The 16,717-nt window shown below is 37.6% G+C and overlaps 1 protein-coding gene across 3 annotated transcripts in view; it reads left to right on the top strand.

Annotated features, from left to right (window-relative positions):
- The window catches only part of LOC123771509 (carbonic anhydrase 2), a 277,143-nt gene extending 262,758 nt beyond the window's left edge, over positions 1-14,385 (top strand). For 2 of the 3 annotated variants that reach the window (XM_069313650.1, XM_045764103.2), the window contains one exon: positions 11,893-14,385. In XM_069313650.1, the coding sequence (XP_069169751.1) occupies positions 11,893-11,997 (105 nt within the window). In that variant the 3' untranslated portion in view covers positions 11,998-14,385. Of the gene's footprint in view, positions 1-3,479; positions 7,890-11,892 lie in introns of those variants that run through there. The other variant, XM_069313649.1, reaches the window with a different exon arrangement.
- Positions 14,386-16,717: the final 2,332 nt, after the last annotated feature.

Raw genomic sequence — 16,717 nt, 5'->3', positions numbered from 1 at the left:
AATGGCTTCAGCGGTTAACATTTCCAGTGCATTTATTACTCTTTGGTGGAAGACAAATGCTATTTTTTCCTATTTTGTACTGCAGCTTGGCTAGCTTGGAGCTGATGCCCCTCGTGTATTTCACGTTAATCACCTGAAAAAATGACTTGAGGTTATGTATTCAAGCTTGTTTGGTACCTCATAGAACTAGGAGCCTTAGACTAGGTTTCACCATGCACTTGTGTCCACTTACGAAACCTGTATATCATTCCTCAATCATGGCACTTAGTTTGTCTTTAAAAAGCACTTTATGAGCTCCGAAATGCTACAAAAGCTGTCCGTAATGATAATAACCTAATATAAAAACCCACACTTGTGTATTTGTGAAATTTGTGTAAGAAATTTACACCAAGTCTTTCGCACTCTCCTGAGTGCTTTGTCAAGATCTGAGTGTGTGATTAGGACGATACTTACATCTCAACATCTAATGGATTAGACTAATAGATTAAGTGATTACATTTTAAGATGTAAGTCTTGTTCTAATCACACTCTCCCACCTTGACAAAGCACTCAGGAGAGTGCGAAAGACTTGGTGTAAATTTCTTACATAAATTTCACAAATACACAAGTTTGGATTTTTATCCTATGTTATTAGGTCTGTGAGAAGACATTTCCATTACTAAAATAACCTTGCATTGTGAATTTCAAAGCTCATAAACAGTTCAAGAAATACAAAGAAAGCTGCTATGATTGAGCGAAGACTGACAGGTGTGGTAAGTACATGTGTAGAGGCTTGATGAATCCTGTAGGCATTACCTGGCATTAGAGATTAATTAGTTTTTGTTACTAATAGGTGATAAGGAGATATCCTTATCTCCTATTGTTCATTAATAGGTGATAGGTGATATTCTTCTTACATTGGTAAGAAGAAACATGCAGTAGGTCATGGAGTGTAAATAAGAGAAACATATTTATAATATTAACAAACGTCTCGTCACCAAATTTCTTAAATTATAGATAACAGAATAGTTCAATGGTTGTGTTGGATAATTACAGCACTAGAGGATGCAGCACATGTTGTAGTAATGTTGACCCCATTGTTCATAATAGCAATAATATTGCAAAAGCATGAAAAGAAAAAATATCGTGGTATTATTGTGTTTGAGCTGGAATAATCTTCTTGAGGTTATCTTGAGATGATTTTGGGGCTTTAGTGTCCCCGCGGCCCGGTCCTCGACCAGGCCTCCACCCCCAGGAAGCAGCCCGTGACAGCTGACTAACACCCAGGTGCCTATTTTACTGCTAGGTAACAGGGGCATAGGGTGAAAGAAACTCTGCCCATTGTTTCTCACCGGCGCCTGGGATCGAACCCAGGACCACAGGATCACGAGTCCAGTGTGCTGTCCGCTCGGCCGACCAGCTCCCTAATGGTGTGACATTGGTTCAATGTCAGTTTAATGACCTGTGGCTGTTGAGGTTTTACACTACCCACAGGAAAGGTTGGTGAAGTTTTCTTGGTTAAAACAGCTATACAAAGGAAGCTGGCGAGAAACAAACCATAGGTTCTAAATGTGTGTGTTCATTATCAGACATCTGAAGATGATGCAGATGGTGTTCACAGAAGTTGAATTTGAAGATAAGCACTTGTCTTAAAATACATAGCAACATACAGTATACCTATGTCTAAAACGGCTTTATATGACAGCATATACCCATACCTATAATTCCTCTTCCTGATAGCATATACCCATACCTATAATTCCTCTACCTGACAGCATATACCCATACCTATAATTCCTCTTCCTGATAGCATATACCCATACCTATAATTCCTCTACCTGACAGCATATACCTCTTACACAAAAATATGTAAAGTACATTAGTCTGCTATTATCTACATCATTGTTACTATAAAATGGTATCACCATTTTCCTATATTATAATAGAATATACATGAGATGAGGAAATATACAGGTTATACTGTACAATGGGATCAAGTCTGCATCCCTAGATACACACTACTATTTTCTCATTGATACATTGTCGTGATTTTACTGTGTATACATGACAGCCTTTCACTTCAACCTTAAGAGAAGGGATTGGAAGGTCATCAGTTCATTTATGAGTTACCGAGAGACTTCACAATTGTGAGAGCCGACTGGTTGGTGTGGAAATTTGCTCCACTCATGTTGAGAGCTGCTTGGTTGCTATGGGAGGGGGGGTTGCTTGATTTCTATAGGAGAGTTGCTTAATTGCTGCGAGAGTTGCTTTATTAATGTGGGAGTTAGTTGGTTACTGTGGAAAATTGTTAATTGATTTGAGAGTTCCTTGGTTGCTGTGTAGATTGCTTGAGTATCCTGAGATTCTTGATTATTGTCGGAGCTTTAGTACTTGACTAATGCAAGATTTGCTTAATTGATGTAGGAGTTGCTTGATTGTAAATTTAATATTATTTTCACCATGAATGCCACATTAAATCTTGCCTAGATAAGTTTATTATTTGTTTCAGAGTATATATTGTAGTTTTTATTTCGTTTGAGTTTGATTTGTTTAGTTTTCAAGGTTCTTGCTACTTGCCACCATTAAGTAAGAAATCCCAATGTTGAATCTCAATGAGCAAAGTTTTTAACTGGTCCTCCATTTCTTTGATACTCTGAAGAATCCATTAGATTTGATGCATTTCTACCACCCCCATTTAAGTCTCTCTCAGAGCTTCATCCATCTGTACAAGTCTTAAAAAAGCATGAGGACATTATCTATCTTTGTCCTACTTCCACATTTATATCAGAGTAATATTGGCTGTCTTGTCTATCTGCTTTACCTTCCTGATACATATTTTCTTTGCATTTAAGAGGTCCTTCAATTTCATACATTCTTTAGCCTTTTCATTGCTCACTTTATTGTAAAGCTTTCTCCAGATCCTTGTGAGCAATGTCTGTGTTAGTTTTTGTCACAATACCTCTTCATTAGCTGTCACTCTACATCCACTTCTTTCACTGTAAAAAATAAATTACTCACGACAATTTATTTTCAGTTATTTTCTATGCAATTTTAATTGCTGCTTTACTTATACATTTTACCATTGCATTAAAGAGACTTACATGTCTCTCCTTATTACACTCTAGATGTTCACCCTTTTGTATATTGGCACAATATAACCTTCTTGTCCAAGCAGACACCAGTGCTGGTTTGCCAGGACGATTTGGCAACTCTCTCTCAACCATTCCGTTACTTTTTCTTCACAATGAATAATTTCTAAATATAACTTGTTCAAATTTTAATTTCTATACTGATGCTCTAACCTCCTCAATGGAGATGACTGTCGGTGTTTTATCCATTAACCTGGAGAACCGACATACTTTTGCATGTATTTAGTTTGGCCTCTCGGACTTTCGTAGCGTTATCCCCTATCATAAAATTTATTCTTCACTAATGAACGTTCTATCATATGTATCCATAATATTCTCATTCACCCTAGCACTACCTGTCTCTTGCTACAGGTGATTGCCAGTTTCTCGATGCATGATCACAAGAACGCTGACTTGTCCGAGTCTAAGGAAGCATCACGAGTCCACAGGCTACACCATGTTCCTTACAGGTTGCACCATATCCCCAAAAGGCCACACCATGTTCCCCACAGAGTGCACCCTCACTACAATAGATATTAATAAAATGAAATGGAATAATATTCTGGATCAATTTGGTGTCGATTCATAAAATGTTACTGGATAAATTGGCCATTTTAGCATATTTCTTTAATGATAAATCATCATTGACTTTAGCGTGCATTCAGTTTCATAGTTAGTGAAAGTATATTCATTATATACTGCTTCCAAAATTTCTTTTCTGGAATTTTTCTTTGTTACTGAGTACTTACAAATATTTGTTTATGTTTCTGAAGAAGGTCCCTCCGGGTACCATCTATGTTTGCCTCACCCTGGCAAGGAACCATGCTATTACGAGGGGTCCCGCTAGTACAGTCGGGTTCGTTCTAAACTCTCAATCGAGAATTCCGGGTTTGAATCCTGGGTGGCACAGAAATGGTTGGGCGCGTTTCCTTTCACCTCATGTCCCTGTCCACCTAGCAATAAAAAAGATACTCAGGAGTTAGTCAGCTTGTAGTAGGAATGCATCCTGGGCACAGTCAGTAATTTGACCCTAGGGGAGGGAGGGAGGGGCCTCCATATAAGCCTAACACATACTTTATGTATAACCTGGCTTCCTGTCCCCCGACACAATGAATTATTATTATAATTACTCTTACCGTGTAATTGAGGAGTGGAAGTCATTAGACTCAAGCTACCAGCAGAGCCACCACTCGCTGAAATATAAAGGAGCAGAAACAAACCACCCAATATCTTTTCAAAAGATAACTGTGGTCCATAAAAGAGCAAATTCTTCTGCTAACTACTGGTTACAAAGTTAACTGCCACCTGACCAGCACCAGGTGCCAGCACCAGCTATGCAACAAGGTAGGAGCAGCCAGTTGCCCTCGCCTACTACCTGGTGATCAGTTCACAAAGTGGTCCGTCTCTGCATTGGCAGATTCAGTTAAGTTTGGGTTTTTCTTAAAAACCATCTTGGTGCAAATTTTCTATAGCTCCCCAATAATGAGGCAAGGTTCCTTTATCACAATGTGCCAAAGACCAAGCGGCTACAGGTTGATGTTTCTGTGGTTTCTTTGTTGGACTAGTTGTTATTGGCTTGGTGCTGAAAAGTGTGGCCGCCTAATGCCATATTTTTGTTTGGGTCATATTCAGTTTAATTGGAATCATTCGAGAATTTCCTTGACCAAAATTTAACTTGTTGTTTACTATTTATAGTCTGCTCTCTTCCAGTACAATTCTTAAGCTTTTATAAATATGTTGAATATTTAATTTCAGTTAGTTTTTGGTTGTGTCCTGACCAATGTAGCGTTGGTAGAATGTTGTCGAATTCAGCGAAGAGTTTTGAGCTTGTGCAAGGTTTGATAATGTTAAAAAGAAACTAGTTCACTATGAGGTGTATGCAAGGGCCATGTTCTGCTCCCATTCTTTATTGTATATGTGAGAGATAAGGATAGCCCTGAAGAATGAACAATCTGTGTGATGAGGATAAATAGCATATGCCAAACGTGATGTATGAAGGTTATAATCCAGCTCGCCACACAGAGAATGTTAAGTGATACGTGTGGATTAGTTTACAATTTTGCTCATGCATGTGTGAGAGACAAAATACTAAAGATGTGATTAGTAAAATAGGAGTCTGTGAAAGCTTAATTGAGTGAAACATATGTGCAAGGAGTAATAACAACTGATTAGGAAAAGTTGCAGTTAGAAAAGATGCATATGGAAATGGTAGAACTTGTTTTTATGTATAACACTTTTGTGGTGTTTTTGACCTAGGTGTGGTGCATGTGTGTATGTGTGTGTGTGACAGATGTGGTGCTTGTGACCCAGGTGTGGTGCATGTGTGTGTGTGTGACAGATGTGGTGCTTGTGACCCAGGTGTGGTATGACACAGATGTGGTGTTGGTACCACAGGTGTGGTATGAGACAGGTGTGGTATGCGCATGAACATTCAAGAGTTAGAACAGCAGCAATGATCATTGTGAGTGGATGTTTGATAACTCTGTACATGACAACCGAGGAAACCCGAGGCTGATTTACTTTCATGGTGGTGTCTAGTGTGGAAAGTATGGTGAATAGATGTTTGTATTATGGAACATGTTTGAATCCGTTTTATCTATTGCTTTGGTGTTAGACCAATGAAAGTGGGAATTTGGAAATAATAGCATTGTCCAATCCCCCCCATCTTGTCAATGTACACATTTCCAGCTTTGTTTTTGTAATTTTGCTTAGTTAAGTTTATATTTTTTCCCACGTCTATGAGTACAATGGAGGCTTTCACTTAGAATTTTATGTAGTGTCTTTGTGGTACAGTAGATGCATTGCTCAAATATATGTTAATAGAATAGAAAGAGAATATGTAGTAATATTGTGTGTAGTAGAAACTACACACACATGTAGTTTCACTACATGTGTGTGTAGTGACAGCAATAAGAATATTGTTACCATGTTAGGCTGTGTAGCAATATTGTAGGGGAGGTGAAGAGTGGTGAAGGAGCATCTGCAAGACTGAAAACATAAAAGCCAGAAATGAAGGATAAGAAATTTATATTTAAAAACATTTAACAAAATCACTTTTGTGAGGCAAACAAAGTTTGCATTAATTTAACTGAGAATCAGTGGGAATTGTGTTGACAACTAAAGACAAAATCAATTGAAAGAAAAAATTTAAGAATTTTAGAGTAGGAGAAACCTTTCAATAGTAAAATAGACAATAGAATAAAGTAACAGTAAAAGTGAAAAAATCTATGTACGGTAATTTTTATGTGGTGGTGGGCTTGAAGCTACCTTTGTGACAACCTTTGCGACAACCTTCTAAATGGCACTTCAAGGGCATGTTGCTATCTTGGCTATCAAAAAACTCCTGCCTAACTGTCCTATGGGGTCATTCAGAGATATAAAATTATAATATATATATATATATAATATTATATAAAATAAAGTACATTTTGGTAGCAGTCTTTCCTGTAAGCATATATATTATTGACTGTGACCGAAAGGGTGAGATCAATGATTCTAGCACCAATCTTTCCTATTTTCTTTATATTTATCTTCTCTTGAAAAGGAAGTTGAAAAATTAACTTTCCAAAGTTAATTTTTACAGTTTTATTTGACCTGATGCTAAGAGATGAATTCCATTAGTTTTTGTTAACATTGTCAAAGTCAGAGTTTGAATGATTATAAATGTCTTGTTGCATGATATATATATATATACTTGAGGATAAGGTGAAGCACCTCACGTATTGGTCCATTGTATCTATTCACTCTTCTCAATGCTATTATGCAAACAGGAAATTGACAAGATACAATGGACTAATAAGTGAGGCGCTTCACCTTCACCTTATCCTCAAGTATATATATCATGCAACAAGACATTTATAATCATTCAAACTCTGACTTTGACAATGATAACAAGAACTAATGGAATTCATCTCTCAGCATCGGATCAAATATAACTGTAAAAATTAACTTTGGAGAGTTAATTTTTCAACTTCCTTCTCAAGTGAAGATAAATGTAAGGAAAATAGGAATGATTTGTGCTAGAATCATTGATCTCACCTTTTTGGTCACAGTCAATAATATAATATACAGTAATATATAATATATACGCATACAATGTTGTACCTGATAGCCAGAACAGCCCTTTTTGGTGTAGTAGAGCAAGGCTTGTTTTGCCGAACAGCAAGAATAATTTTGCACATTTTAACCCTTAAAATATTTCATTCAAAATTAATTCATCAATATTATTATAGTGACAACAGAAATTACTAAGTTAGACCTAGTTGTATCTTCATAAGGCAGTACAGTATCTAGAAATAATTGGCATATTTAAGTATGGCCAGGTTTCAGAACTAATCTTGACAAATTAAAAAATGTCATATACATTATAGATAATTTTTAATCATTTATAAGATAAAATTATTGAGATATATTATTTTAGACAATTGTCATCCAGAGATGGTAAATATGACAAATGATATCATTAATAAATTTTGTTGATTTATACTTATAATAAAATTTAGCTAACCATAATTAACTTAGCTGTCTAATCTTCCTTGAATTGGCTAATTATTCCACAGTATTGCCTCACTTAAGTAAAATTTAACCCGTAACAAATAATAACCGAATTAATCATTGAAATATATCAATATCATGATATAAAAATTCCTGGGAAGATACAAAATAAAACTTGGCCTGTATGGCAAGCTGAGCCTTGCCAACTAGGCCTAGTTAGATGGCTCTGCTTAAATAGCATATATAATTTTTGGTTTTAAATATATATATTAAAAAGTTAATAAGAAATGTGTGTGTGTTTCCCACATTTATGATTAGTCTGGAATATTTTGGCTGAGACCGTGTTGGGATATGTACTGGGAACGGAAGTTTCACTAAAATAGTGTTATAATTGCATTCAGTAATTTAGCAAGCTACACAACACTAAAATGAGAACACAAAGAATAAGAAGATTTTTCAATCCCTGTTAGCTACATCTACATCCCTCCCTCTCTCCCCACTAGCTACATCTACATCCCTCCCTCCATCTCTCCCCATTAGCTTTATCCATCTTTCCCCTCTCTCCCCACTAGCCACATCTACATCCCTCCCTCTCTCCCCATTAGCTCTATCCATCTTTCCCCTCTCTCCCCATTAGCTCTATCCATCTTTCCCCTCTCTCCCCACTAGCTACATCTATATCCTTTCCCCGTCTCCCCACTATGCTTTCTTTGATAACTAAAGAATAGTGTTGTACTGTCTTGTTGTTCTACTCCACCGTCATCTTGTAGTAGGGATTGTACTATCTTTAAGTCAATATTAAGATAAGTGTTATCTACTGTACTGATTTTCTTCATTCTCTCAATCTCTTTGTCATATGTTTGCTGTATCTTAGTTTTAGTAAATGAAAACAAGTTTAATGCCCAATAATATATTCAGCATTATTTACAAAGTGGAGAGAGAGAGAGGGGTAGTTGTATTCTATGATGTACTGTACTGTACTTCATAACTTCAAACACTATGTTTCCATTGGCCTCCAAGTTGTCAGAACGAGAAAATATAAATTTTGTTAGATTCCTCGCACATTTGCCATACCTGACTCCATAAGGATGTTTTAATGAAATTCAATAATTTAAAAATATTGAGTGGTTACTTACAATAGCAAAGATATCCTGGTGTTAAAAGCATTCTCTGGGCTGGGTGGGAGAAGGGTTCCTTGATGGCAGTAAGAGTAATAGTGGGTGCAGGTAACATCACTCCTTGAACTATGCAGCCCAGTTAGCTGGAGGAAGACGTGACATAATGGGGACGAGCTACAATGCCAGGCAGGTGGCTACTGGTGGGTATGGTTATACCTCATTCTTGCTGCTACTGGTAGGTATGTGTTACCCAAGTCAAGTAGTGGCTTGACTTAGCTAAGTCAATCTACTGGTGGGTATGTTGAAGTCGAGTCATGCTGACGGCCATTGTATGATCGCATTGGTGAATTGTTGCATTCTCTTATATGCCACATCATCTTACTGATGTTAGTAAGTTACAAATGAACACAGACTCAATCTTTGGTCGAGACATGATCATGTCAGGGGTGAACCCGACTCTCTCTGGCATGTAGTTTACATAATGTAACAATTTTTGTTCCTGGGTAGCAAATGTTATTTTCTGATTGCATATACCTCCAAATTATAGAAAATGGCCATTTCCCTCAAACTAAGCTTTGACCATTGCCCATGACAACCTAGGGAAGATGTCTTGAAAGTACAGGTACAGTACTGTACTTGAAGGCTGCTACTGCCTTCTCTACACCTGTAGTGTCTTGTTTCATAAGTCTGCAGCCTTCAGGTATCTTTTAAAAATGTCTTCCCTAACCTGTCATAGGCAAAGAACAAAGCATAAAGTTTGAGAGGAAATAAACATTTGCTAAAAAGGCATAAGCAATCAGAGAATAACACTGGCTTCCCAGGAACAAACAAAAATATTGGCACAGTAATATTTTCATGCAACAGTGGCAGACATCACGACTTTGCCTCAAGCCGAGTAAGAATTCTAGCAAATGCTTAACTTAGTTCAGAAATAGACAGGTTCAGGGATGAAGTACAGTAAAACGTATAATGGAGATTAAGGAGCCAGAAAGGGTGTAAGGTAAGATGTAGTCCAGCAAAAATGGGGAACAAGACAAAGTGAAGAATGACAAATTAACCATTACACCTTTCGTTTCATTTAAACCACCAGTGCACTTATGGTCCACAAATCACCTCCAACTTTACTACACCTCAGTACAACTTTCCTAGATTCTTAGAATTTACATATCACTCGCAAAATCCTCTAATATAGTGGCTAAAGTCTCACCTTCCTTCTCGACTCTCAACCATAGCTAATTCTCTCTGCCAGAGGAAGCTTTCCTGTTATCAATACAGTCCCCCTTGACTGGGGACAGTGAACCCCATAGAACTTACACACTAAGTTTAATATTTCCACCAACTTCACTTGTGGATTGTTGCCTCTCCTTTGGACTGCTGAAAGTGTTCCTACTCAACTCTTAGCATTTGAGTTCTGGGGCAGAAGAGGGGCGGAGGGAAGGAGTTTCATAATTGTATCTTATTCTGTCCCAACAGTTTAGAGTATTTTTACATTTTAACTCCAGTTAAGGATTTGTTTATTAACACAGTTAAGATATGTACTGAATACTCTTCACTGACCTGTTCAATACACCGTATATCATAATTTTACTCGCCATCAGTATTCATGGACTGATACTACTCTTATTGCATGCTATTACCTTAATCACTATTCTCCATTTGACTGTTTCTCCACTATTTATGGCACTGTAATTCAGTCACATACATGCACCATACTCCGCTGCTCACTGCTCCTGTATACAACATACACAACATACCTCAGACATATTTCCTTACGATGAACTCTTCACTGGTACTTCAATCAACTTAAGAGGCAAAATATCTTCAAAATGGTTGATGTTTATCTGTGGAAGAAAACAATATATTCACAATTATCTGTAAATTACATGTCAAGAGTGTGTAAATTGCAAACATTGTAATTGGTACCTTTATCTTCATTTATATAATGGGAATATACCAAAATTATGAAGTATAAACACCCTTTCTACTGCCACCAAACACATTGGGTTGTGTGCTGATTGATACATCAGAGACATCAATGAGATGATACTGCATGTAAGAGAACAACATATGATGGCAACGTCGCTATCTTTGGTTACCATCATAAATGTGTACCATCACAAATGTGGTCAAAATAGTGAATCCAAAGATTTTCACCTGTTACAATTCCACCTCCTATTCGGGATGTTCTAACGATCCAAAAATATAGCTTTGTTGTGTTGGCAGATGGGGAGAACATATGTCGTGTGTAGGCCCATAACCTAATAGTAGGGTCATGAGGGGTTCGAGTGATGGAGTGAAGATGAGGCCAGCAGAATGAGTTAGTGATGGGGGTACAACTGGGATTAGTGTTTGTGGTAGAGAAGCGAGTAGCATTGGGTTTAGTAGCATTTGGTTAGGTGGCATATTGGTTAAGTGGGTTCACATAATGAGTTAGTCAAGCTTGGAAAAATGAAATGCAGAAAATGGGCGTAGAATAAGGATATTTAATGTATATTTCATTATACTGAATCTGAAAAAGTTCTTCCGGAACACTGTGACAACGATAAAGGCTTGTCGTTGTGTGGCGTTTTCCTGAACAGGATCGTGGTTGCAACAACTACACAGCACCAGCACAGAGGAGTATCAACAGCACACAGCAGCAGCAGCAGCAGCAGCAGCAGCCACAGTAGCAGCAGTATAAGTAGCAGCAGTATAAGTAACAGTAGTAATAATAATAGCAGTAGTAGTAGTGGTAGCAGCAGTAGAAGTATCAGTACTATAGTAGAAGCAGTTGTACGAAGACACAAGCCAAGATACATTACAGATTAGATTTATTAAACTCAATTCTCAAAGAAAATGAGACAAATGCGTTGGGTTTGGACACTATCTGGATTTAACTTCTTGTTTCGAGAGGGAGGATAAAATAACCAATTTATTCTATATATATACAGGTCTATGCAATGTACATATCAATAGTGTATCAATTTAATCAATTATATACACTCAGGCAAACCTAAATATGAAAAGTTCATGTTCAACACTATAGATTGAACAAACTTCTATATTTGTGTTTATGTAGATATGCTTTAGGATGAGGAGAAATTGTATAGGTATACAGTACTGTTGTTCTTAGATTTAATGTAGTTTTATTTAATGAAATTGCTATTAAGGCATGTGTGTGTGTGTGTCCGCAGGTGTTGATGTCTGCAGAGAACAGCGGAGACTCGGCTGCCATGAAGAAGGTCGGCCTCACCATCTACTTCATGACGTCTATGGCTGTTCTCATGATGAACATGTAGAGCTCATTACTATTTTCATCATACCACCACAACAGCTGCCATCACCACCTACCACCACCGACACCCACCACTGCCATCACCAACAAGAAGTACCACAACAGCCATCACCCATCAACACTACCAACACTAACTGCCATCACAACAACCACCACCACAGCTGCCACCAGCAACCACCATCACTACCAGCGACCACTAACAACTACCACCACCACTACCACCAACCATCACCACAACCATCTTCCTGCACACTAGCACAAGACGAAGAGCAGCATCACACACAAGATCTGACATCTGTCAATAATTACTCCTCGTACCATCAATATCTGCGCCATTAAAAGCGGTGATCTTCCTGTGTTTGAACACACTGTAATTTATCTGTCAATCCCACCAAGTGACTTAATAGAACCAAATTATTGTCACAATTTTGAATCCCACTATTGGTATTTGTGAGGTTAGCGTGCGTAAGATACTTGCACTCAAATTATGAACCATGGGGAGGATGTCGACCAGTGGTCGGATGGATAGTTCATGCACTCAGACCGCAAAACTATTGTGGACGGTGGTCGGATAAGTGGTCACTGGCCACCTGTGTGCAAGGTTTCACTCTGGTACTGAGTAATGCCAGACGGTAATCTTCAGTTTTCCTGCAGTTTAGGTCTTTTCTATCTAGATTTCAGCATGTTGACCAATCCACACACTAGAAAATGAAGGGACAATCGACTTGAGAATGGTCCAGGATGGACCGAAATGTCGTCGTCCCTTCATTTTCTAATGTGTGGATTGGTCAACATACTTCAGCCATGTTATTGTGACTCATCGCCTGCATATAGATTTCAGCAGTTTGGGTTGGAATCTGGCTTCACCATGAATGTAGTATGAATACTAAACTGCACAGTAACACTGAAATTACTCCATCTGGAATTTGTTACTCACTATATAATGTTAATGTCAGTATATTTTAGAAGGCCAGTACTTACTACTTTAATCATACGCCTGCCAGATCTGACCAAATTACTAAGACATGCAACTTTTCTGAAGAGAAAATCTATTGTATGAGAGGTAAGGCAGCTTCCAGTTTGTTATGAAATAAGATTTATCAAAGTTTATATTACAATGACATAATAGAACCCTGAAATGTAAATAGGCCAATGTTATTGCTAGTCTCATTTATTGAACACAGCCAGGTGTTTGTTACACGTCCCTGTCTCAAAGTGTCTCCATAGTTTGTGTAGTGTTGGCATTACAGTTTCTCGTTTATGATGAGGACGCCTCTAGCACTACTAACCAGTCAAGCTCTGCAAAAATTTGCTTCATCGAAAATGTGCTTGTGCATGTGCTTGCCTAGTAAGGTGAGTACATGCACACGCTCCTCGCACATGCACACCCATGAAAATGTGTGTGTGTGTGTGGACACAATATGTCACAATGTTGCCAATCTTCTTGTTGAGATAAGAGAAGGAAGAAGAGAATCACTTTAATATCCCTCACCAGTCTCCTCTAAGAGCTTGACAAGAGTTCTGTATTGTAGATAGTTAACATTCCACACCGCCCTCTTGCTCAGCGGTGTCTTGTTCCACCGGGAGTGTAGGTGTTCTGTACAGCTCATGCAAATCATCGCTGGGAGCCTGCCAGCGAATGAAGCCTGAATTGAACATAAGGATATTTCCACTGGTTATAAAACCCTTGAACCTAGTACTCACAAGCCTCTACATCCCCAGCTTCTCATATGTATATTCTTCCCCTTCTATACCTTCAGATATACAGGTATGTATACTGATGCAGGTCAAGTGTAGAGGGTCCTGCCATCTGTATCTCTCAATACCCTCTGTATGATACTTTGCCTCTTCGTGCCCTTGCTAAGTAAGCCCTGTTTCATAGTATATAGTTTACAATGCAGCCAAGTTATACATATTTCTCTCCCTTTCCCTTTCCTCATCTTGTCCCTTGAAGAATTAATACGTTTCTCTAAAACTAAATCTTTAATTTTCTTGCAGACAGTGTCACAATGTGACAGATAACTAGACACCCACATATGTGTAGTGTGGGTGTCTCCTGTTATTTTTCATTTTCTACTCCTTTTTCTTTTTGTTGTATTATAGTGACATTTCATCAATTGGTCAACATTTCCAACCTTCCATATCTCAATACCCGTTGTTTCTTCCATGGCAACTTTACTTGTAAAAATTGTCTAAGTATAAGTTTAACTACAGGTATAAGTAATTACTCAAATAAAAAGCTGGCAAAATGTTGTTGTTGAGACTGTGCTCGGAGTTACTCAATGTATTGTATACGTCTGACGCGTCGGGTGTCAATCTGTATTGTAACTGTATAATTAAATAGATTTGGTTCTTTTACCACAGAAAAGTAATAAATTATAGAATTCTGTAATATTTAGTTTTTCTTAATTCCAAAATGCTGGAGCATGTGCAATTATGATTGTATTTAATGTAGTCCTTAAGCTTAATAGAACATAATAGTTTTTTAAAGGTTTCAATATAATTTTATGTTATGGCAGAGCTTTCATGCTCATCACCACTTGTAATAGTAACAGACATTCATTTGTCATTATATTCTACCAGATGAGGTGACCAGTGGTGCCCATTTCTCACCCACACATCCTCCCTATCTATTCCCTTCCCCCCAACTCAATACCTTTTCTGCCTAACCCTTTTCTGCCTTTTACTTATGGTAAAAGGAGAAATGCTTGGAGTGACTATACACATGTGGCTCAGGCTTGGATACAAATATCCAAGGATATTTGGATTGTTGTGATTGGATGATTGAGATAAGGATTGTTCCGGAACAAATAGCCTGGATGTGTCTCAATGGAAAGATTTATGATATTCTGGAGAGATATAAGAATCTTGCATCAAGATTGTTGTAACTTTGTTGAATTGTTTATACATACATTAAACGAAAATCGGGAGGAAGATAAACATGGACGAAGACTCGCTATCACTTCAAGACGATCTTAATAGGGTTTTGAAATGATCAAAAGATTGGCAGATGCAGTTTAATGCTGACACATGTAAGGTTTTAAGGCTAGGAAATGATGAATTACAAGATACGGGCTAGATGGTGTTGAGATTGCGAAAGGGATCTGGGAGTTATGATTAGTAGGAATTTAAAACCAAAAAATCAATGCATAAATATTCGTAATAAGGCAAATAGGACATTGTGATTTATTAATCGAAGCATTACTAATAAGACACCTGGTGTTGTTCTTCAGCTATATCTTGCTCTGGACCTAGATTCAGGAAGCTCTGTGTATTTCTTCGTAAGTGGGTTTGCTACGAAGGTTCCTAAGTGCGCCCTAAGAAGATGCTTAGGTGCGATTCAATAAGGTCCACTTAGGAAGAAAATTGTTGGTTCACCTGCGTGCCGATAGAGGTCACTACTGTGTTTCGTTTGGCCAATCAGAGAGCAGCAACATTCTTCATATTGAAGATTTAGCGCTGGCTTATCGGAGCTCTACTGCCTCCTATTTACGTCGAATTTTCTTATAAAATTAGTATATTTCGAAGTAAAACAATGTTTTTTCAACTTCTACAGCCAGCACCGACATTGTATTAAACAAATATGTTACATTTGTTGTTTACCTACGTAATTCTAAGAGATACTGTGTAGCTGTCCTTGTTGCTCGGAAGATGCGCTGACAATTATTGTATATATTTACTGAATTTACCCAAGGGCCACTAACTATCTAGTGGCCTCGAAGAGGGCAGAAAGCCGGCGACTTGTTAAAGGGCCCGCCAATTGTCTTAATGATATTTTTTAGCTGGAATTTGGCATTTACGGCTTCAGCGGGTAGGCGGTTCCATGAGTTTATAGCCCTCTTGGTGGAAAAAAACATCTGTTTTCAGTCCTACTTGAGAGAACATACTCTCCAACACTATATCTGTGATTGTCCTGTTATCAGTGATTTCATACCAAATGGTATGAGGTATTTTGAGCTCTGTAATTACTTCATACACTCATGAATATTGGAAGATATTCTTGTGCTGCACCCAAATTTTGCCAGTGGGGGCTAGTAGATCAGCATTAAGTATTTTGTTCTCTCCTAATTCCATGTATAACTGGCCATCCTGTGAGGTGATGATGTTGGATGAGCTTGTAGCTGGTTTTTGATCTACACTGTGTGGTCCTTTATACAGAATAGGGAAGCAGCACATTGCTGTGTATACCTAAACATGTTTAAAAATACATTGTTTGAGAGGAGTCTGGTAGAAACTGGTAAGAGTAATTATAATATAATGTTTCCATGATTCAGTGCTTACCTCTTGTGAAAATTGCTTAGAGTTGTTTAGTCAGAGTTGATTTGTTTTTTGTATTGAGGCTGGTATTTTCTAAATTGATTCCATGTACAGTATGTCTAACCAGCCTGTGAGATGGGAGTATTAGATAAACTTATAGCTAGTTTTTTATCTACACTGTGTAATATTTCATATAGAATAGGGTAGTAGTACATTGCTGTGTATACCTAATCTTAATAAAAAAAATCAGTAATAAAGATTTTAAATTATAGTTTGTATTATTACAAATTCAGTACTGTATTATCCTTATTAAATCATGTTGACCATGGATCATTAAGATCTCATGTTGATATGTAATAGTCATATTTCTTTTGAACTGCTAATCCATGCTAATCATTCATTAAATTGTGCATTATGTCTCAATATTTCACTTCCTTGGATATACTGTACAGTACAAAAAGATAGGA

Source organism: Procambarus clarkii, chromosome 76, assembly GCF_040958095.1.
Source record: "Procambarus clarkii isolate CNS0578487 chromosome 76, FALCON_Pclarkii_2.0, whole genome shotgun sequence".
NCBI lineage: Eukaryota > Metazoa > Arthropoda > Malacostraca > Decapoda > Cambaridae > Procambarus > Procambarus clarkii.
The sequence above is the reverse complement of the archived record's forward strand: the minus strand, read 5'-3'. Positions and strand labels throughout refer to the sequence as shown.